The sequence below is a fragment of the Apostichopus japonicus genome, chromosome 12 (assembly GCF_037975245.1).
Source record: "Apostichopus japonicus isolate 1M-3 chromosome 12, ASM3797524v1, whole genome shotgun sequence".
Taxonomy (NCBI): domain Eukaryota; kingdom Metazoa; phylum Echinodermata; class Holothuroidea; order Aspidochirotida; family Stichopodidae; genus Apostichopus; species Apostichopus japonicus.
In genome coordinates this window covers 11,970,595-11,994,625 of record NC_092572.1, presented here as the reverse complement: position 1 = coordinate 11,994,625, position 24,031 = coordinate 11,970,595, and the positions used below count along the sequence as shown (strand labels likewise).

General features: G+C 37.0%; 1 protein-coding gene and 1 long non-coding RNA gene across 10 annotated transcripts in view; both read left to right on the top strand.

Annotated features, from left to right (window-relative positions):
• Nucleotides 1–24,031, top strand: part of LOC139976763 (AMP deaminase 2-like) — a 61,385-nt gene that overhangs the window by 11,336 nt on the left and 26,018 nt on the right. For 4 of the 8 annotated variants that reach the window (XM_071985503.1, XM_071985506.1, XM_071985504.1 and 1 more), the window contains exons 2-5: nucleotides 8,331–8,547; nucleotides 10,756–10,818; nucleotides 13,217–13,358; nucleotides 14,000–14,183. In XM_071985503.1, coding sequence (XP_071841604.1) covers nucleotides 8,331–8,547; nucleotides 10,756–10,818; nucleotides 13,217–13,358; nucleotides 14,000–14,183 — 606 coding nt within the window. Of the gene's footprint in view, nucleotides 1–3,608; nucleotides 3,935–8,330; nucleotides 8,548–10,287; nucleotides 10,327–10,755; nucleotides 10,819–13,216; nucleotides 13,359–13,999; nucleotides 14,184–23,372; nucleotides 23,403–24,031 lie in introns of those variants that run through there. The other 4 variants (XM_071985499.1, XM_071985505.1, XM_071985500.1 and 1 more) reach the window with 4 other exon arrangements.
• On the top strand, nucleotides 14,999–18,142 carry LOC139976765 (uncharacterized). Of its 2 annotated transcripts, none has more exons than XR_011796248.1 (3): nucleotides 14,999–15,792; nucleotides 16,470–16,626; nucleotides 16,903–18,142. It is a non-coding gene; the product is annotated as an uncharacterized lncRNA (long non-coding RNA). The 2 variants fall into 2 exon arrangements; XR_011796247.1 differs by having other exon boundaries at nucleotides 16,898–18,142.

The window sequence follows — 24,031 nt, the reverse complement described above, 5'->3', positions numbered from 1 at the left end:
AACCCATTATAAATTTCTTGAGGTTTTATTGAGGGGCATAATCCAATTTATGTGCAAATATCAGTCATACGCTTTTATACAACATCTAATTGTATTCTGGTCATTTTGATTGGTCAATTGCTCATTGATTGCATGCAAAATCTGCTCTATTCCACTCTATGAAATAGAACCATGGGTTATACTTTTTTGATAGCACTTTTTTTCAATGGTAAGAGAGCAAAGAAACCTGTCTGTTCAAAACAATCTGTTGCATGAGTGCATTTTACATCCAATTATATCCAAATTTGAAGGTGTTAAGGTGTTAATTTGTTCCATTCAACTCGTCTGCGCCTCGTTGAATGGAACATTCCATCTTTCAACGAATGAAATATTTGCACTGTTGCACGAATGGAAACCATTCATTATTTGTATAATATTGCATGGTATCAGTTACTGTATGAAAAGATGAAATTTAACTAGTTACCACAAAATGTAGCTTTTAGTATTTGTGGTTTTTTTTACTAGTACCGTAAATCTTTCAAACATAATTCATAAAAATTATTTGAAAAAGAAATCCAGACAGCAGATTAGATATTGTACGAAGAAATGTTGCAGTTTCATTTTCAGGGCCTGTTATGATTATAAAATAAATGAAGCCAAATTTTTTAGCACTTGATCAGAAACTCATTTATATTTGCATGAATATCATCAATGAACAAGACAAAAATGGGTACAGAATTTTATCAAAATACGTAATCCTAACTGCCTGTGGATATGTGGTGACTACACGATAACTAAAGGCAGAGAATTTTGACAGAGAACTTTATGTAGCTCACTGTTTGTAAAGTCAACCAAACCTTTGTATCCTAGAAATACTGCTAGTTCTGCATCAGTGCTCACAGACTTATTAAACCTTACCATGTTTTGATTTTATTTGATGAGTTACTGTACTTTTGGGGTTTGTTTTCTAACAAAAATATTTGTTATCGTACAATTATGCTCCTGTAGAAAGGGGAGGTGGGGGGGGGGGGAGACGACTGGAAGACAAGCAGTGGATCTAAAGAGACTTTCTGTCCATTGTTACAACTCTTTCTGGTGTACCAGGCACATGGATATATGTGATTCTGGATTGTGCAAAAACACTGAACAGTATACAGAATTAATTGAAGAAAAGGGCAAAAGAACAAAACAGTCATGAAAATTATGTAATGTCTATAGTGTACAATTAAATTTAGCTGCTTGTAGTAGAACATTAAGTCTTTCAAAATAACATTTTATCACCTCTTAAAGCAAGCTTCAGTTATGAAACACATGGTAGTTGGCTATTTGTACAGTGGTGCCATTATTGCTACTGTATGCACTTAAGGAGGGAAATACATGATATGTACTGTACCAATCTATTGTAGTGCTGTACTAGCAATGTTAGCACTGTTAAACAGATCATTGATATATTGGACCATTAAGTAGTATTAACACAGTACAGTGATTGATGGCCTAGCATGTAGGCTATCTATTAACAAAATTAAGAGCATTTTACATGTAACATGAAGTACCTAATGCCTTCCTACAGTGCATATACAGTATGAGGGTGTGATGGCAAGGGTATTGTTAGCATCATGGCTCAGAATTAACATGTGATTTTTTGCCTTTAAATGACATATTTGAACTTGCTACATGACTTAGAAATACCACAAGTAAGGTCTATCATATTTTACAGCTCAAGGTAACATTCAGATATATAAATCAGAGACCGTGGTGACACAAGTTTGAGATTTGTTTGGGTAGGGGTAATATAGGAGTCATGCACACCTATGTTTGAAATTATTGCCTGTAGTGATATCACATCGCCATGAAAATCATCACTGTGGAATGATTAATTGGCAGTACAGGAGGGGAGAGGGGGGGGGATGTTCCTTTACAACCCTCCCGAGTTTCAAGGGTCCTGTGAGTATGTATAGATACAAGCATAAATCCAGTCATTGTCATTCTTCAGTGTTGGTTTTACAGCTTGAAATACATGTATTTCCTTTTCAGTGTTTACTCAGTAAAGTTGGTTGAACACGTACTATACGATATTTCTGTGTAAATACGATGGCTGTGTAGATATCCAGTCATATACTGTACTATGACTAAAACTCAGAGGTGTCTGAGGAATATATTCAAAGTATCCATGCACACCATCAGCTCCTTTGGGATATTAATCATTAGGTTTGATTGATCATAAAAAGATAACAGCAGACACAGTTTAACATGTGAACAGAATTGATCGCATTATGTCATAATACCAAGAACTGATACATAAATATTAATAAAAGCATGCTGCAGGTTGTACCCGTGTTCAGGTTTAAGCTCCTTGGGTATGAATATGTGCACCGGTCCAAACACATTATGATATCACCCATCGTAGTCATTAGTCAAGTTACACGGTCTGTTTGGTACAGCTCCCTCGTGTGGTGTACACAAGTTTCTCCCACCAAATGCATGAATATTCAATTGGCTTCAACTAGTCAACTAGTTACAAATTATGTAAATAATCTGTGCAATATCGTTGCAGACACACAACTGTAAATCACATCATCCGTACCAATTCTGTAATTTAACTTTTAGGTATATACTGTATATGATGATATCCTTGACCAAAAATGAAATAAGATATACATAGGCTTGTTTAACTTGTAACTGATAAAAACTGATGAAAAAAGAACACTTTGGTCATGTTTTCATGTGCGGCTAGTGTATGTTAAGAGCCCCGCTGCAACTGTCCCAAATGAAGTCACAGTGTGCAGAAAGCTTTAACGCACGCATTTGGCATCATAATAGATCATTAATGTATCTTATATGAAATTTAAGCGTTTCCTTTCTCTAGAACTCTCTCCCTCTCTCTCTCAAACAAAAGCTAGCATCTAAACTTCTACGAATTTTTTACATTTGTGTACTTGATTTTTTTTAAATGTTTTTCAAGATTCAGAGGTAGTCTGTACATGTATATATCTCACACACCTAATTCTCCTGTATTGTTACATATATGACATAACATGATCTTTCTGTCCCTTAAATGGCATTGTATTACAATATCTACAAAACAGCTCACTTTAATACAGAATAAACACAGTACTACTATATATATATAAATACTGTAATTTAGTCTTTAAGTTTAATACTATCGCAGCTCTTCCGTGTTGTATTATATACCCTCAATCCTAGTACAGTAGTTTACTATATATATTGACATTCCTACCTACTGTACTGTACACTGCCCTGGGAGTATGATAAAGGAAAGGACTTTGTTCAGGTTTATAATCTCCTTTCCCTTAAATTGCAAGTCAAGGATTCAATTAATTTATCAAGCAGCTGAGATTGGAATACATCCACCATGGAGTAAGTGCTCTCCTCCCCACCCCCCCCCCCCCCCGTTCTCGAGATGCATAGAAGCTGAGCCGTATCACAGTTTACAACAATCCCTCAGAACTTCCTCGTTTCTCACCTTGCAGCCGTTCTATTATCTCATCGATCAAAGAAAGAGATGCGACATCGAAGTCGGCTCACAAAACTTGTGATTTGATTTTCTTTTTTGAGTATTCAGTAGTGACCTGACTCTGCTGCTAGATGTATGTTAGTATGCAGCTTGCATTCTGGATAAATCGGCCATGTTCATTTACAGAATAAATTACCTCCAGAATTTGAAAAGATACTCGAATGTTCATTTAAGTAGAAAGATAAACCGAGCATAGGTAGTCCGAGCAAGGACACCTGCTTCTACTTTGGAGTCCACAAGAAAAGATCCTAGCGTAGGTGACGCTGAAGTAATTAAGATCTGTTGTCATTTTGCATTGTCAAGGAATGGAGGCTTTATTCGTTATCAAATCTTGAAGCAACGACTACGGAAGGTTCCCCTTGCGTGTGTGTCATTGGTAACGAGCTACGTAGTACTGTGCAAATTTCAAGCAGGTTTCAGGTATGTGTGTGTGTACGTACAGTAGGTAATCTGATTTGTGGGTTATGATTTTGCGAAACATTTGTTGACGACAGCCGAAAGGTGGGCAGAGGATTTGTAGCTCAAAATGTCAGTTTTCTCTGTACAATAGTTCTGTAGGAATCAAACTAATTTTCTGTAGTCTGTTCAAATGCAGTTAGAAGGAATTGCACACATAGTGTACATACAGTAACTATTGTATACAAATGTACATGGTGATAGTACACGTTGGTAAGTACTGCAAGGTTTATTCTAGAGTAAATGAATGGATCAGAATAAAGCCAAACATGGCTGCATGCAAGGATTCAAATACTTATAGAATATGAGGTCCAATAGTTAGTGCGACATCCTACAGAATGTTGCAAGCTTTCCTTTTGTTCGTGCAAAAAGATTTAAAGAAATCTCAAATGCATCTTTAGGGGATTTGACTTATAAATTGATTCCTTTCACAAAGGCAAAAGGAATTCTGTGCAAGCAATAGTGATGGGCATTTATGCCTACAGTATATGTGTGCATGTGCGTGTGTTTGTATGCGTATAAAAACACCCTTTGCTGAGAAGCTTATTTAAACATAATTTACTATTTGAGTAGCTTACATTCACTTAAACTTGGTATGTGTGGATTTGGTTTCAGGAGTAAATTAGTTTTCACCTGCTTTTGTTATTAAGATGGTTATTAATAGATCTAACAAAACCTATGGTAAACAAGATAACTCAATAAGGGAGCCATAATAAACCCAATAAGGGAGGCGGAGTGTATAGCCTAGTGGTTAACGCCGGCGTCTCCCAGTCATGAGATCCCCGGTTCGATTCCCCGCCGACAGCAATGTGTGTCGTCTGGCAAGGGTGTTGTTCAATAACAACTTCCCGACATGGACGTTAAATGGATGTGTGCCGAGAGATTGGCTTCGGTCAGCTTGCGAGTCTACAAGCCTCCATGGCTTCTTTCGCGAGTTCCTGCTTGCGGGAAGATCACATATACATACATACATACATACATACATACATACTGTACAACTGTGCATAGCTTTCATGAATGTGATCAATGCAATGTGTCAATCTTCCCTTTATTAACGACTGCTTGCCCGAGCATTGTTTATTGAGAGATGTCAATGTCACATCACATCAATAGCACTGGCCAATTGAAAAAGTTACAGCATGATTTTGTAATAATATTAGCTTCTGAAAACAAAATTAAATTAATCTGAATGTTGGATGGTATTATATAATAGGTGCCCCTGTAATGATAAATATATACACATGCTGATTCTCGGTTTAGATCAGAGGTTTAGATCAGAGGTCATTTGAGTTTGACCAGCAATTAATGTTTGAAATAAATGGTGTAAAATACACCATGAAATGTAGTTATTTTAATGATTTACTTACCTCAGGGATGAGTCTCATATATTTCTTACCTATATCCATTTAATGTTCTGCATGTCTCTGCCTAATCTATCTACGTAACTGTATAGGTAGGTATACAGTAGTCTACTTCAGAGTAATTAACATTCACAGACTCACAACCAACAGGGTTTCCCTTGGCATTCATTTTGTGAGACCGTGGTCGCCCCTCTGTGTTTTTCCAACAGCCTCACAAAATATTACGGACATCTCCGCCTCACTGTGTCAGAGAAGGAATCAATCCAACTTTGTAACCCATGCGACCATCTGTCACTAAACCTAAAAAACGTGTGTGTAAACACTAAATTAAAAGCAACAAATACAATTTCTTATATGCCTATTTAAAATAAAATTTGTATCTAATACATTGTTAGGATGATCACGATTGACATTTAGATGTTTCGCAATATTTTCCGGCTGACCATGCCCCCCAGACTCCCCCTGCCCCTCCTCCCCCCCATCGGTATGCTAACGCCCTCAAGTGTCACAAACCACTGACCGCCTCTCACACGAGGGATCCCAGGGGATACCGTGATCAATTGAAATTGGTTATAGGTTTACCTTTGCATGTAATTACATTGTGCCTACATAGATGAATCTTTTAATTAGTCTATTGCATCAAATATAATGATCATGCCCTGCCCTGCATATTCCTAAAGAATTTACTTCATGAAATTATTCAGCTAATTACTGTATGTATAGTTCCCACAGTAGTATGTATTTAATATCATATAGGACTTACAGTACTGTACATTTTGGAATACTGTAGATGTACAGTTGTCAAGTAAACTTATACTGCACGTACACTGTTGAGTACACTGTAAAGTACAAGGATAGCATCTAGCTGTATAGTACTAGATGATCAAGCTGATGTTGATTAAATGCTGAAAAATAATGTATGGCGTGACCTAGAGCTCCCATTAAATATCATGTTAAAAGCTACGGGTATAGACATGATATATGTAGTCAAGTACAGTATAAATGTGAAGTAAATAACATCAGTATACATATATACAGTAGCTATGAACATATTAAACTCTGATCCTTCCACAGAACTCTAAATAGAACGCTCTGTGCGATGTATTCATAACTGTATGCAGCTTGTATCAGATACAAGGGATTTAAGTGGATTCAATGGCAGGTGTCCAGGATATGTTTTACATACAATACTGTGAATAATTTATAATAATCTGCCTTGCTTAGTTTTAACTGTATAGCATGACTGAGTGGATTGCCATGTATACTAGTTGCATACAAATGAGCTAGTTTGTACAGTTCTTTTTCCATTTTGTGTCTGCTTGTAATTGTTAAACTCCACTGTGATTCTGTCAGCCGTGTATTAATTTGTACTGCACTTTATAATATCCCTGGTACATACTGTTGTGTATGTAAGTAAGTGTATGCCGTACATAATATTTCATTCTACCCTGTAGTAAAAGGTTGTTATGGAAGCACAAGTTGAGTGGCTAATTAATTTCAAAGGGACTAATTAAAGACAAAAGACAATTAGCTAAAAGGGTATTTGCAATCATCAGCCCTTGACATGTACTTATGTTAAAGATCTGTTAATTGAGAATGGTCTACAGGGTCTTGGTGACACAAATTGGACATATGCCTTCCAGGGAGATATCTGGGGTGTGGGAGCTGGAGGGTGTGGTCTACAAGATGTGGCCTATAGGGTGTAGACTATAGGGGGTGTGGCCTACAGGATGGTACAGATTTGGCATCTTGGTATTGTGGAGAGAGCAGTACATGCAAGAGACTGTTGTCTATAGGGTACCACACAAACTGAGCATACATTGTGGAGAGGTATGTACAGTATGTTGGATGTGGGATGGGGTGGGGGTGGGGAGACTGAAGTCTACAGAGTGGTACAAATTGAGCAATTATTGTGGATAGTGGGTGTGGCAGACAGGGTGGTAAACACGCATACTGAACATTGTGGAGAGGTATGGAAGGGGGCTGGAGTACACAGGGTGATACTATACTGTATGTAGGAAGGGATGTGAATGGGGAGGATCATGAGGATAGGAGAGGAGGGGTCTATATTAAATGGTGGTACAAACTGATATATCTTGGAGAGGTGGTTTTGGGAGATCAGAATGCAATTCGAATGGCCAAATCAATCTTACAAATGCGATCAATTTATTATCCATTACACTCCTCTATTAAATGCCTACAATCAACATACATATATGCTTTCAATTACAATTAACCTACAGTATAACCAAATTGTTCCCTCACTGATATATTTCCCATTCAATGAGCCCGACAATCCTCTTATTTAAGAATAGATATTTCTTAAGACCTACCAGCTGCGAACCTGTTGTATTCCATGAACAGGATAGATGCAGAGAATTGGCCAAATCAATGGCCCCGGAAAATTTAAGGATTTTAACCAAGATCAAGAATGCGTTTCCAAAATTATGAAAGGGGGAAAAATTAACGAAATGTGAACAACAGTTATCCTGAATACCTTAAGTATAGTAATAGAAAATTTCTATCAGCCATCAGCCTTACATTGTTTATTTGAAAGTGCATTACCAAGCCCACAGACAGAGACCTTGACCTTGGACAGTGTATTGCAGGCCAAAACAAGCTAAATCAATTGCTTTTGTACTATAGGCTTCCAACGTCATTCAGAAGTACAGCTTTGTGAGGGTATAACTTACTAAGTGTAAATTATCATTTATTACTGAAGGTATTGTCCTCTTAATTCCATCAGTGAGCATGTACAGCGTAACACTATTTATTACAATATATTTCTTTCTATTCAGAGAGTGGAGTTATCTAATGGTGTAAATCTGATTTTCAAAGGATTTGTTTTTGAACCAAAAGTTGCATAATTGTACTATATACTATATATATGTAGCAGTCATACCAGTATCTAATATTAGAGAATAAAAACACCACAGTAAATTAAAAAAATTTAAATTTATAAATGTTCTTTAATATTGACATCATCTATCTATCGACAGCTCTGACCCACTTTTCCTCGAAGAACTGCGAGACCTTTCCGAAGCACAAGCCCAGTCCCATGGACAAAACCTATGAAGACTTGGCACAGAAAGTCTACGCAGAGAGTTCCCGGAACGACGAGTCCCGGTCCGCCAACTATGAGTTTCCAGATGACGTTCCCATCGAGAGCAGTGAAGAGAAAAGAACTGCCGTAGAAAAACAGCTGAAATATCAGAGGTTAGAGTTGAAGTAAATTATCTGCATTTTGCACGAGGTGATAGAGTGTATTATAACTGCCCTCATAGGTAGATAATACTGGTCAATTAACTAAAACACTTTCCTACAAGTATTTTGATTATTCTTGCTTTCAATGTCAAAATCTTTCTAGATCTGTTTTGTTGCTAGATATTTAGTCCATTTGCTTAAAAATGCTGGCAGTGCCCATGAAATTGAAGCCATCAATAAATTTTATGTTGTAATAACAGAATAGATCAGAAACAAAATGGAGACAAGGATTAAAGCCTGTGTCCATTATGAGATTAAATTTACGTTTTCTTTCTTTTTGTATCAGGGCTAGAGTGGTGGTTAGAGATAGTCCATCGAAATATAACTCATTGTTATGGTCAACAATTGGTGATTCCTCTAAAAAGTGGTTATTCCTACAATGTCAGAGGTAACCAAAGACAAGTTGTGAGAGGAGGGGAAGGGGGGAGGGGCTGATTGATGCAAAAGGAGGGGTGAAAAACATCCCCCATCTTCCAGTAAGGAAAGATTGTTGGCTTCAAACAATGAAGAATGGTTACCACCAATGGGCTAGGCTTGGTTTTTGTAGATGGCTACTGTGGTGTAAAGAAAGTAAGTACAGTAGTATCACTTAGAAACATCCAAAACAGGTGATTTTATTTAGGCTTTTAGACTTTCTGTAGGCTGCATATCACAAAGGATGAGTTGGTTTAATTCCGCAAGTACAAACCTTGGTGATTTCTGTAATAATTTAGTTACTGAAATTTACTGTACGATTCAGACATTAACAAATGTATCTTTAAAAACAAACTTTGCAAGGGTTTCTCGATTTCTTTTCCTCTTCGGTGGAGCTTTAAATGTTAATATATGTCGTAGAAACTAATTATATTTTATTGATTATTGCTGATAGTATGTTTCTTTCAAGGAAGCATTATCCAACATGTATTAATGTTCTCTGAATTTTTGATTTATTTTTTTATTTTTGATCCAACCAGACATTTACAGTTCATAGAGAGAAAAGTTTTTCATTGTATGAATCCAGCTTAGAGTATATATTATGCCAAAGAGAAAAAATAAAGACATCCAGTATTTATAATACAGACTCTAGTACTTAATATACAGTACTTGAACTTTGCTGATACAGTGTAACAGGAAGTTTCATTTCTCCTTTCCTGTATTCACAATGCAAGGGTTAAAGGTCAGCAGGATTGTTCCCAAATATGCTACAGATTCAAGATATGGTCATTGATATGCTGCATATATTTTCAAAAGGCAATTTACAGTCAGCCAGTCTCAATTAGCATTTTTCCCCTGTACTGAGAGGCCTTGATATTCTTGAATTATAGCATTTCATCTCATTGTATTTCTGAAATATTGTACAAGCTGTAAGAAAGTACATTTTGCAAAAAATTGATCAATATTGTGCACCTTTTAAAGCCAAACAGCAATTAATGGTCAATTTGTACCAGTATTAATACTCTGTTTTTGTGTATCTCTCCCTTCCATGCCCCCAACCCCATGCCCCCAACCCCCACCCTCCCTAAATCCTCCTTATATCCATTTTCCACTGCAAGTGGGTTGATGTGAAGAGAGATAATAACTTCTTAGCTAGATACAGTATGATATTATGCTAGTCTGCTTTTAATTAGCTCATCATACACTTAACAATGTCTTCGGAAACTTTTATGTTCAATAAATACCATCTAGTGTAAACACACACCTTCTAACCACCAGGTCCATTACTAAGCTTGGAAACTTTGGAACTTACATAGGGTACAGTAATGCTTAAGATCGCCTTTTTCTTTCCTTGGCATATATATATACCAGCTCTGTATTCAAACATTGAAAGCTTTTCGACGAAAAATTAGAAAAACAGACAAGAAAAAAGACAAAAAGCAATGTCATTGTAATAATGAGCAATTAAGCTATAATTATTCCGTTTTCACTCTCAACTCATACAGTACATATATGTAGATTTGTTTCTTAGACTAATTTGCATAATTCATGTTTTTCTCGTGTGTTTTTTTCTCTCTCATTCTTTCCCTGCCGTTCGTGCTCTACGCACTCTGCCACCCTTATCTTCATTTTTTTCATGGATCTTTGCTGTGTTCAAATTAACATCCATCTACCGTTATAATCTCACCAATCAACCGCTGCTGTGCTTCTCTCCAAAAACTTACTCTACACTGTGTCCTTCCGTAGTTCTCGCTTTCTCACCAACGCAGGACTCGGGTTTTTCCAGAACGGGAGTTCGCCATCTGTGTCGTGAGTGCTTTTCACCCTTTCATACAGTATAATCCAGTGTGCTTCTCATCTTACAGTTTATATGTACAGTACTGATGCCGGTAATTTACGTCACTTTGTCGCCCGTCTGCTCGCAACTTACCAGATTCCCGCTGCTCAGATACCGTGCCTAGAGTGACCTGGCGGTAGAACAATAGTGGGTAGGTTGTGAGGAGACAGGTAAACCAGGTGGCGAAGAAGGTACCCCAAATCGGGTAAGTTTTGGGATATACTGTACATGTATACACAATATCATCGAATGCTGTGAAATAATGCAAATTATCTCTTATTTAAAACGGCTTTTAAAACTAGTGCTATTTGAAGGTTGAATTTCCACTCTTTAAGTTTGCCATCCTGCACAAGTGCATCATTATCAAATTGGAACCGCATTTTTGAGATGTGGTTTCACTCCAGACGTTCACCTAGGAACAATAAATCAGTTCGATTTTTCTTTGTGTAAAAGTAAGTTGGCCTGACGTTTCGATCCTAGCAGGATCTTTTCCAAAGGCTAAATGACAAGTAACAGTAACAGAAGGGACAAAAACATGCACATAATACAGACAGGTTAATGAGCATGGTGAACACAAAGAGATAGATGTAAGAGGATTAGTAGACAAGGGATGGAGAGAAGAAAGAAAGAAACCAGCAGGGGAAGAGGAGAGGTACTGTAGGAGATAAACAGTGGAGGGACAAAAAGAGGATTAAGGGAAGGGGGTAAGGAATAAACTGGAGAAGGACAAAGACAAAGGTGTGGAGATTTCTTTCTTAGATTTTTTTATAACACTTGTTAAATCATAGGGATTTCTCTCCCATAAAGTTACCAATTGAATTGGTTGTTTAATACAAAACTTGCATGTCCATAGCTTTATATTCTTCATGAGTAAATTAAATATCCTGATTCAGTCAATATTAGAAAAGTGGGACAGATTTTACACATTGACTGGAACCTTGTCGCATACTACATCACTCATCTCCAAGGACAGCATGCAAGTTTGGATCGCAAGTTGAATATCATAATAAGTTGTGACCCGGCCAGGGTCTATAAATTTGGTAAATGTTTCTGCCTGATGTATCATTTTATTCAAAGAAAGATAAAACAAGTTTTAGTTATAATTGTATTTTAATTTTGTAAAAACATATTAGGAAACAAACATAAAATATCCAGATGGAAAAGCAGAACAGTTTAGACATTAAAAGCTTTTCTCAAAAAGATAAGTTAACAATTTCTAAAGACCAACCGAGGAGCACATTTTGAGATCAGAAGGAAGAGAATTTCCACAGGTGGGGACCAGCAACACCAAAAGCCTGCTCACCAAATGTGGTCCAAATACTGTACGAGGGACTACCAGAACATTACTAGAATTGGAGCGAAGTTTGTGGTTTACTCCCTAGCTTATTGGATTATAGCATCCTGTTACATCATCGACCTGTTCATCTGTCACAGAATTAGATTTGTCGATGAAATTTTTTCAACTTGTAGGGTCATTTTTAGCTCCAAATGTCATCTGAGAAATATCCAGCTATACTGTAGTACTCCTACTTTGTAGTATTTTTCCAAAAGATTTCAAATGCTTAATGGAACAACCCTCAGCACTTGGTGTCTGAGAATAATTTGTATTTGTTTGCAGCAAAACACCAGGAAAGTACTTTTGAAAAACTTCTGGCAATTTTGAGCATGCTAAAATCTGGGGTAAATATCGATGACGTATACTCTTTACCTCATTAGATGTTACCTGTCTCCTCACAACCTTAGCACTCTCTGTGCCTAGAATGAACTGTTAACCTTTGAATACTGTGCGCCCTCTATGTAGAAGGAGAGTGGTAAGGTTGTGGGCAGACAGGTAAGCTCGACACTCGTAAATATCCAAACCAGTAAGTTTTGGAATGTTCATTTCTTCTTAATGTTAGCAACAAAGTGTCAATATTTTCAACAATATGAACACAGTAATTAGCTCATCTGTGTTTATATTTGTAAATTGTCAAAGTCTGTGTCAGTGAACATTGTTTTATATATTCATCACATTAATGTGTTTAATTGTAGTTCCTGCCTATCATGTCAAGCTACAGGAATTAGAATGAATAGTAATCGGCCATCATTTCACTTAGATTTTCTATCTCACTGCTTATAGATCTACTGTACCAGGGGGGAGAAATTAAGCCAGGTATCCATAGCAATAGTAGAACATATCAAATTTGTAGTCATTCTTTTCTCTGAATTTGAGGAAGCAATAGAATAAAAAAAACCTAATTTGATATATCATGCATGCTTGCTTGGAATGTACTTGTCAGAAGAATCTTGAAAATTGCTCTATTTGGGATTAAAATGACCATTATTCCTGATTCATTTTCCATATTACCTTCTTCTCATCCTCCTCCGTAGACAACGGACATTATCAGAACGAGCAGAACCGGTGGATGGCGGCTCGTCTGCATCACCGCGATCCAACGATGACAGTGACATGGGAGGAATGTACGGACTGGAGTTCCAAAGGGTATCCATCAGTGGTGAAGACACTAGCGGGGTAATTCTCTCCTTCATCCTCCTCCCTCCTTCCCTCCTTTCCCTCGAGTTTGGTCGTGCGATGGTACAACAGAGAGTACAGCGTCTTGAATGTTGTCTTTGTCAGCGATACACATATTTGAAATATGATCAAATATATATATAGATATAATATATATATATATATACAATATAGATAGATATATATATATATAAAACACCCTTGTCATGTGGTCCATTCTTAACCCAGAACAGCTATTTCACAATGAAAGAGTAGAAAGTCCATGAATATTACATGTATGTGTACAGTAGATTACAAATGGTAGATTGCAATGGTAGAATGGTATATTACGAAAGAGGTCAAAGGTTGGCAGCGGGTAAGTACCTTAAACCCCTTCAGTTTGGATGAAACTATTTCCATTTTTATGAGCAAAACATTCAACAAGTTGCGTCCTTAACAAAGTGTGTAGCTTTGTCCTTGTAGTACTCAAGTGAATCCGTACCAAGCTAAACAAGTCTGGCATTAAGATCATATTAGTTATAAAGCACAGGCGACTAAATGTAAGCTATTGACATTTTCATTTTTTCTTTTGTCTTTTTTTCTTCATTTTATTCCTTTTTTGTTTCATTCTTCTTTTTCTTCCTTTCTGTTACCCTTGCTAGGTCCCACTAGAGGACCTCCATGTTGCATCAGAGTCCTTGGTTCAAGCCCTCTTGATTCGGGAGAAATACTGTAAGCTGGCCATGCACTCGTTTCCTCCCACGACGGCCAAGTACTTGCGTCAAGTTGACAGAGAACCTGCCGAGCATGACATGAGACAGTTCAGCACCACCATGGATGCTTTGAGTAAGTCTAATTAGCTGACATTGCATTATAAAAAATATGAAAAATATTAGCACTGGTTATAGTGGAGTGTTCAGTACATATTAGATAAAAACTACATGCCTAGGATCCAACTGGGCTCTCTACACCCCTGGTTATACTGGAGTGTTCAGTATATTAGAGAGAAAATACATATACCTAGGGTTTCAACTGGGCTCTCTACACTACTGGTTATACTGCAGTGTTCAGTATATTAGATAGAAACCACATATATCTAGGATTCAACTGGGCTCTCTACACTCCTGGATTTAAGTATACATGTAGGCATTAAACTCGATTATGAACATGCTGTAAGTTACCGTATAGGTATACAATATTAATATTTGTTTTGTAAGCAGTCCTTTGCCATGATTTCGTTAAAATGAGGGCATATAAAAGCAAACTTGGATACAAATAGCATCAGTGGGTGGTGTTGATTACCTTAAGCCCTGAGTCAATTTGTCTTGAAATTCAGGACTTGTTAGTTACAAGCATCGTCAGTCCTTTTGCCAATTTTGTTGAATTTCAGTTCATGAGAGGTCTTGCAGATTGCCAGATGCCTAATTAGTCTCATACTTTCGTACCTGGTATATGGATTCATCTTAGTGACTACAAGAATCCTATGTTGTTGTTGTTTTTTTTTCAAAACTTGTACTTTGGCTTTCTAGGTTTTTAGGTTAAAGAACAATTCCCTGGAACAACTTCAAAGTCAGCTTTTCTAGTCATGATGTGATGTTATAGACATACTATAAAAATCCTTTCTACAAAGGTGCAGCGTAACGGCAAGCAATCCAAAGATTTAAGGTATTTAGGCCATCAGCTGAAGGTCGAAATTCGCTTGTTTCGTTCCAGCAACTGCGGGTCTAAAATTTCTCTACAGCATTGAATACATAAATTAACTAAGATTAATGATCCAAAAGTTCTCCATGTACTTTCCTGCAGTTTTTTTGCAATTCCGCTCGAAAGATCGAACTATATTTTTTATTGCGTATGTTAAGAAACCTGCCGTTTTACGTTCAAAAGTTGTGCGCCAGTGAGATATCTGTACCATGTGATATGAATTGTCCAATGAGCCATGAGTTCTGTGTGCAATCTTTGTAGAAAACAACAAACATGGCGGCTCCCACGGGCGCTAGTCAGTCTCCGACACACGGAAATCTACAGTGCTCAGTGCACATTGAATCTGTAAAATTTGAAGCATTCAAGGCACTGACGAATAAACGATGGAATAAAGTTACTTCCTGCGCTAAAGATTGGCTTAATCTCAGCGGCGGAGACAGTGATATCGCCGTACTACTGATTACTCCATGGCCTACTACGATCAAGCGTGTGTTCAACAGCATAGTATGATGGGGTTCCACGATAAGTGTTACAGGCGGTTCATTGATAGCAAGCACATTGCTGCAAGAAAACGGACAGTTCCAGAGGAGACCCCATATGATTTTAAACGAAGAATTGACGGAAAAGATCGAGGAAACCAAGCAGAAGCTCTGGTGTATTGCCTGTTCAATTTATTATATGTGGGAAAAGAAACAATACATTACTAGGCGTTGCAAACGGGACAAGCTGCAGCAGGCAGAGACTTTCGATGGAGGTAAGCCTAAGCATACTACACGACTCTACTTGTACTTCTGTGGCATAGTTGAAGTGTTAAGAGAAGTTGCATAATGCAAGATCAGTAGCTCTTAAGGGATAGAATCCAAGTCAAAGGGCACAGTGTTGGACCTGAACATAATATAATTACTTAGTGGCATGGTCATCTGATTTGTTTTGTTATAAGGTGGTAGGAACGGAAATTTGTTTCAAATTCTCCATCTGGGGCACTAGCCTAAGTGTTAAATACAGGCTTCATAGTTTTCTTACTGTGGCCCTTTATTTGAATGATAGAGATATTATATTAGTTAGAAAAATAAGTGTAACAAAGGTGCAATAAGGTTAGGTTTGCAAGGTCTTATGGTCAGCCTGTCTAGCTTTACCAAAATGAACAAGTATCTGTCTCCTTTATTATTAGTAACAGATATAATCTACCATTGTATAATTTAAACCATAACATTAAGAGATAATGTACTGTACTGTCAAAAAAAGCCTGTTTTAATTCTTTTTTGCATGACACTGGTTTGCAAAATTTGAATGTGTCTTTGTTTGTCCATAGAAGATGAGCAGATCACATGTTATATAAATAAAATTGTCTTAGTTCTTATTTGTTCAAACTTACATTTTGATCAACAGAAAATGCAAAACAATTTGCTTTTTTTATTTCATTTTATAAAGGTATTGCTTCGACAAGCAGCAGAGCGGAAAAAAGATGAGCCCAGATTTTTTTAATATTAGAGGAAAAGACCGTGTTGCCATTGAAGTGAGGTACCACTCTCTATGTTGAAGAAACTAGATACAATTCTTGACAAGGAAGACATACAGATCTTGAAAGGTAAAGTACTCTCTTCAATGTGTGGTTCATTGAGTGTTCAGGGGTGGATCTAGGACTTTTGGAATATGGGGGTCCTCCCCCAAGGAAAATTAAAAAATTCTCTAAACGCTTTGAGATGCAATATCAGGTTAATCTTTCCATTGAAATTATTAAAGAAATTTGCAACATATTTCTAGCTGAATTGTAATTATATTGGTACCCCATCATAAAATGTGAGACTCAAAAATATCCAATTTCATGGTACAAGGTGTTCTGTTCATCTCCTCCTCAGAGCAGAGTTTACCACCAACAAAAGATGCTCTGATCCAGCATGTTAAGCGCTGCACCAACCAGGCTGCTATTCACAGTAGGGCATTGCAGCCAAGGATTGATGCACTCTCACCAGAGGGACATGGATGTAAACTTGAAAATGATGACCTTATAATCACTTGGATGACGAAGCCACCTGACCCAGATGTTTTGCTTCAGTGTGTCAGCAGTAGCTGTAGAGTCGGCAAATGTCTTAAAGGAAGATGTTCCTGAATGAATGCACAACTACCGTGTACAGACCTATGTAAATATAGAAATTGCAGCAACTTCCAAGAAGATGTTGAGATTGTTGATGCAGGGGAAGATGATTTGGAGGATGAACTGTGATGGTGTTAAATCTCGATATCTTAGTCTGAAATTTTAATCAAGTTTGAAGTTTGTGAAGAGGGTTAACTTTTTCAAAGTCATGTTGTCATTATTTTGTTCCCCAGAGTTTAAAGGAACCAGTAAACATGATCTTATTCATATATTCATTTTAGCTATTAGTAGTTTTACGTAGATTACCCTACCTACCAGACACCTTTGATAAATATCCACATTTTCTTCAAATCACACTTTTTTTTTAGAGGGGATGGGAGGGGGGAGGAGGGTGTTATGGGCATGCTTTACCTCTTGCATATTCACAACTACATTTACTGATGACGATGACGCAAATACCGCGTCCTGAAACCAGTCAAAGGTTTATATACTGTTGTTGGGGAACCATCGCCCCTGACCCTGTTCCAATATCACGGTTCTTTATTGTTTGCCGTAACATTTCGTTACCTGTTTTATTCATATTGTTAATATGTTCTGTGCATCTGTTCAAGTTTTGACTGAAGGATATTCAAGTCTTTAGTGACTTTTATTTCATCTAATTATCTTCACCTCTACTACGGAATAGACTTTCCCTTTTCCATACCATATCTGACTTCCATGCAGTGAATTGAAGTGGATACTGTTAAGACTAGTACAACTGTCCTTGGATGAACTTTTAATCACTTATTAATTCCGCGCCGCGCCTTTTGATGAAGAACCTGTATCTTGAATCATCGCAAAGGCCCAGCTCTACTACACCATTGAGTGTATCGACCCAGTCTTAATAGATACATTATTTCTTTATATCTGGGGCTTAAGTTAACTGTCTTCGTTATTCACTTATTTGTACCATTCACCTTTATTATTCATATTATTTGTAGAATATAGAACTATTATTATTCAAAATACCATTCGAAACCTTGTCGATCTTTTCTTTTATGCGTTAACTCCCTTGGAAACTCTTTTTGCAGGAATACGAATTATAAACATGTCGTTTCAGTAACAAGGAGAAAGTACCTAGTTTTGCAGGAGACTGTAGAAAGAGTACTAAGGTAACGGATATATACCGACTATAACTTTATTTCACATCTACGATATGCCATGACGTCTTAGTGTGCCAACTTATATATTGATTTATACAAAAGAAATAGCTCACTGGTCTTGGGGCATTGGTACATCTCATTGTAACTAGGGATTTAGCTACATGTAAAGTAGAGGGGGAGGGGGTCGCATTTGTAGAACAGTTTGGATGGGGAGTGTAACAATTATGGAGAGGAACTTTTCATTATATACGCATATTTACGCATACATGCACAGACGAAATGCATTCATAACATAGGGGGAAAATCTAAAAATATTTGATTTATTACAAAGCATTATATCTGAGTTTATTAAAAGTGGTACATTTTTATAATTAAAACCCTTAAGTTATAATGTGCAAAAATTGTATTTCATATTTCAAAGTTGAAAATGTGATTTTTTACCATTTTGGCGAAAATGGAGGGGGGGGGGGCACAACTTGTAATGCCTGAAAACAACCCTCACTGACCCTTAGACCAGAATCCTCTTCCACCATTCTTGTAACCCTGACCCAACTATTATACAAAAAAAAAATATAGCCTATCAGTCGTAATTTAACATATAAGAAAAGAGTGGTATGTATGCACCACTGTACCAAATCTAACGTTAGCACATGTGTTCCTAATACATAGCATCGTAGCACGTAATGTCTACATAACATACCCAATTTCAAAGGTTTCTTACAAAAATACTGCAGGAAATTTTTTGGAGAACTTTTGATATAATGTTTGTGATGCATTAAACTACCCAAAAATGCATTTAAAGTCTAGACCCGGTGTTGCTGGAACGAAACTGATTTTACAGCCACATTTTGAGCTTCAGCTGATGGCCTAATTTAATTGTACAATTGTGTTCAGACGGACAGACTGTAAGTGTCAGCAAAATGGTTTGTTGATCTGGAGACTACTCTGAAACGTTATTGTCTGACAGTTGTTCTGATTTGCCCTGGTGAATATCCTGTTTGCAAATCTGCTGCCATTTGCAAATGAGATATACTCTTAAATAACAAATTTTAGTTTGTTGGTTGCTAGGATGCCTGGTGATTATCACTTTTGTGGTTTTTGTTTGGGACAGTTTTTCAGAGAATTTCTCTGGGGACTTGTTCTCAGAAATTAACTGTTAGTAACTTCAAGGGATACGTGGTAAAAGTTAGTTTTCTGTATCTTGTTATATTGTGCTTTATACTCTCTTCTTTTCTTTTCTTTCCTTTTTTGCCCTTTATATTTATTTTATTTACTGCATGCAAAGAAATTAGGAATTTTTTTTTTTTTAGTGAAGGACAGACTTTTTTTACATCAGTAGCAAAACCATTGTCTGTACAGACTGATGATACTGACTTAAATACATATACTCAGACCTGTCAACCTGTTTGACCCCAAAATAGGGAGAATAACATTTTTCAGGGCCAAAAAATAGGGAGAACAAGGGGAAAATAGGGAAGTTGGTAATTTTCAACTGAAATGATATACAGGTAAATACTTCAAACTAAGTATAGTCTACTTATGCAATACAGTGAGAGAATCATCCAATCAGTGTTTCTTGTTGTAGTTTACAGCAGCTCGCTTCGCTTTCTACAGGGTTTCTTTAGTAGGCTTCCATTTGAAACAGGGAACAGTGGACTCTGGGTTCTGTGACTTCATGGCTAGTATGCTAGATAGAGTCACATCAAACTTGAGACTTGACCAACTGTCTGTCCTGTTCTTGCGAACTACACTGAATAGCCTTTCCTGTTCAGCGTTACTGTGGGCAATTACTAAGCATAGGACTAAGTGATGGCTTTTTTCAGCAATGTCGCAAGTGATGGAAAATTAAAAAACCGGGAGAATAGAATATGAAACTGGGAGGCCGGGAGATTCGAGTACAAACTGGGACTCTCCCGGTAAAACCGGGAGAGTTGACTAGTCTGTGTACTTGTAAGAGTGTCCTTCTAAATAGGAATTTCAACTTAGCAGACATTAAAGTTACGCAAGCTTCCCCATTTTGGGAAGCTGTTGACTTCAGACCTACTGTACTTTTTCAAGACTCTTAAAAAATGGTTAAAATTCTAGATGCACAAGGTCTTGTCAAGTTTTCTTAATACATCAGTATTGCCTCATCCATGTTCAGATGTTTGAAAATATTTTTGGATCCGGCCCAGGGTTTTGCTAGAACGTTTACTAAGATGGGGTTTGGGGGGGGGGAGCCTGACCTATCTCCACTGTATTAGTGCACTATTATTACTCAATTCTACTCTCATGAAATGCTAGCATTTCTAGCAGGTTTACCTTGACCTGTGCTTTCAGCAGCAGATTTATGCCATCTACTATCTACAGATCTCTCTACTCATACAAGGTAGAACAGCTAATCATGGGCATAATTTTTGAAATGGGGGTATGTTTGGGGAAATGGGGATTTTCCTTTCTTTTTGTTCCTTTTTTAACTGTTTTCTTTTTCCTAATTGATTCCCCTCTGTGGAAGTTTTATTATACTTGTCATATGTCCCAGGAATGGATACATTTCTGTGAAGTATTAGCTATATAGTTGATATATAAACTTTTCTTTTAGATAAAAATTCTTTAGATCAATTTTACCATAGCTAAAGGAATATTAGCTATATAGTTAAATGATAGATAAAGTTCTGCAGTGTTGTAAAACTCTTTTTCATAGCTAATGAATATTCAACAGGAATACAATTTGACTGAAAACAAAGAAAAGATAAAGTGAGGGGGTCTCACCAAACTTAGGAGAAAGTCAAGGAATAAAATCTATAAATAATTTGTGAAACATAGATTATGCAAATTTATCTGTAAGGTCTTGGTGTTAAGATATGTCCTCAGTTAAATGCACTGTAATATGAATGCAAGTGATTGTATCTTTTACAGTGAACAGTACTCACAGACATTGACAGTAATCAGCACCATGCTACAGGCGTAGGAGGAGGGGGGAGGGGGGGCTGGGTAAAATAAAAAATAAAAAAATAATAATTTGCAATGTGTTTTTAAATGGTTAAACTGATATTATTATTTTCGTTATTATTGTAACGACTTCTCCAATAATTATAACCAATATGGAAGGGTAATAACAAGGAAAATGATTTTATGTTATTGGCATGTGATGTAATAACCGAAGAATGCCTATATGATATGCACATTAAGATGTTGAACGCATGCGGAGCGCGCCAAAAATTTGGTTACATTTTTCTGGCAAGTCGTTACAGCCCCCCCCCCCCCCCCCCCAAAATCAAATTAGGCTCCTACGCCTATGCTACGCGTTATTGTAGTGTTCAAAAAAAAATTCTGAATTTTGCTGATAATGCTTAAACAGTAATTACATGAAACATCTGTGTACATGACAAACTTGATATACATTCTTGACATTTATGTAATAATTCATCCATGTTGTGTCACATTTTGGCTACAGTATGTTTTACCAGATAATTTCTGTGCTCTGTAATCTCTACTGAGCAGATTGGGCAACGGGGTATACAGTAATCCATTCATACCAAATTAGTTTATCTAGGACTTGGTTTGTACCATAGAGGTGGTCTTCGGTGTGTTTAATCAGATAAAAGAAGAAAACCGCATCGTTTGTTCAGTTCTATCCGGTAACGTGTTTCAGACGAGGATTGTTTCAGGTAGTAATCTGTATTGACATTGAAGATAAAATGTAATTCATTAGTTTATTATAGCATGGCATTAGCAAACAATAGACCACCAGTATCTGTAATAATCTGTGACCATTTTACTATTGGTTTAATTATTGCTCAATTATTGGAAATTGACGCAAAATGAAGGTAGAAAATGAACCCTTGCCCTTTGCAGAATTGCAAGACTGTATTCTAAGGCTTTATGGTGACATCTCCCTGAAATGCTGTATAATGTACATACTACAGTGTAGTATGTATTATACAGCATGCTAAAGCAGTACACCATGCTGTCCAGAAAAAGTCTCTATAAAAATGGAAAAATCTCAGGGAAAAAAAGGGAAAAAGGCTACAAACTCTTTTTTAGGTGTTCAAAGTCCTTGAATTTTGAACTGGAGTCAGCAAAAATGAGGGAAAATCTTCATTTTTTTTTTTTTAAGAAGTTCATGACATAAATCAAACTGGTGAAAAATTATGGATATAGCCATAACTTTTTTATATACAGCATGTCATGTTTGGGGTCCATGGCTCCTTGAATATCCCCGTTAACAGAACTTAACGAAAGTTGTTAGCATACATTGGACATTTGAGTTGGGCCAGCTAAGGTTGTGAGGAGACAGGTAAGCTCGTCACTCGTAAATATCCAAACCAGTAAGTTTTGGAATTTGTATGCCTAACTTTAGTTAGCCTAACACTTAGGTCATGTGTAGGAAAGTGTGTACGTTTCATAGTAATGCCATGGTCTTGAAAGAATCTGGAATTTCATATGTTTTAATACATGGGAGCCATGGATACGGTATATAGTAGATGCTGCTACAGTGTGGTGCAGCCTGCTGCAATTCAGTGTAGCCTGCTGCAATTCAGCATAGCCTGCTGCAATTCAGTATAGCCTGCTGCAATTCAGTGTAGCCTGCTGCAATTCAGTATAGCCTGCTGCAATTCAGCATAGCCTGCTGCAATTCAGTATAACCTGCTGCAATTCAGTATAGCCTGCTGCAATTCATTATAGCCACCTGCAATTCAGTATATAGCCTGCTGCAATTCAGTATAGCCTGCTGCAATTCAGTATAGCCTGCTCCGTAGTATCTCATATGTTCTTGATATTGTTGTATTAATTGTAGCATATATACAGTATAGACAAGAGAAATACATTCAAAAGAAAATTTTAAGGAAATCGTTTAAAACATTTATTGCAAAAGTTGCTGTTAATCAGAAATTTATTACCAAAGAAATCAGAAAATTATATATAGAAAACTGGAAGAGGTTTAACAATTTTAAAATGAGTCTTGACTTGTCAAGCGAAATGATCTACAATTTATGATGGGTTTATATTGTCGGGTAGCATAGAAAAATAAAAAAGTATTAACAAAAAAATCGTCAATAGATATAAGTCCAAGGTGCTGTTTGAAAATAGCTTGTTGGACCTTTTTATTTTCAGGCAGAGAAAATCGTTACGAGGATGTGTCAGGTACTGACATGGTTTGAGTTTTTCATCGGCTTCTGAAAATACAGCATGTCTTTAAAAAGCTTGCTCCATTCACCATTGCAAATGTCCTGTCATTGAACCAATGCCACCCAGGCGCGTAGCCAAGGGGGGGCGAAGGGGGCAGCCGCCCCCCCTCAGCATATTTTTTTATTTTTTTTAATGTTTTTATGATATCGCTAGTGTTTTCAAAAGAGAAAATGCTAAGATGCAACTTACAAGGCCTGGGAAGTGCCATTTCCAGCGATCTGGGAGGCATCTCCAGCCAAAATTTTCTTGTACGCTTCGCGCCAATCATGGTGGCGGTACGCTTAGATAGTTTGCAATGCCGAATCTACAGTTTCGCCCCTTCCTTGGCAAATTCCTGGCTACACGCCTGATGCCACCTCACATTTACACCAAAATCCTCTATTTCATTTGCTTTTTTTTTAAAAACAGTCATGTAAAGTTTGGTCTTAGAAATTGTAACAAAAGTTTTGTTGGTTTTAATGATGATCTTGTATCAAAGCTGCTGTGTTTTAAAATATTGTTGATTGTAACACAACCAAGCATAGTATAGCGAGATCTGATCTGAATGATATGCAGCTCTGGATTAACAGACTCTAGATCCCGAT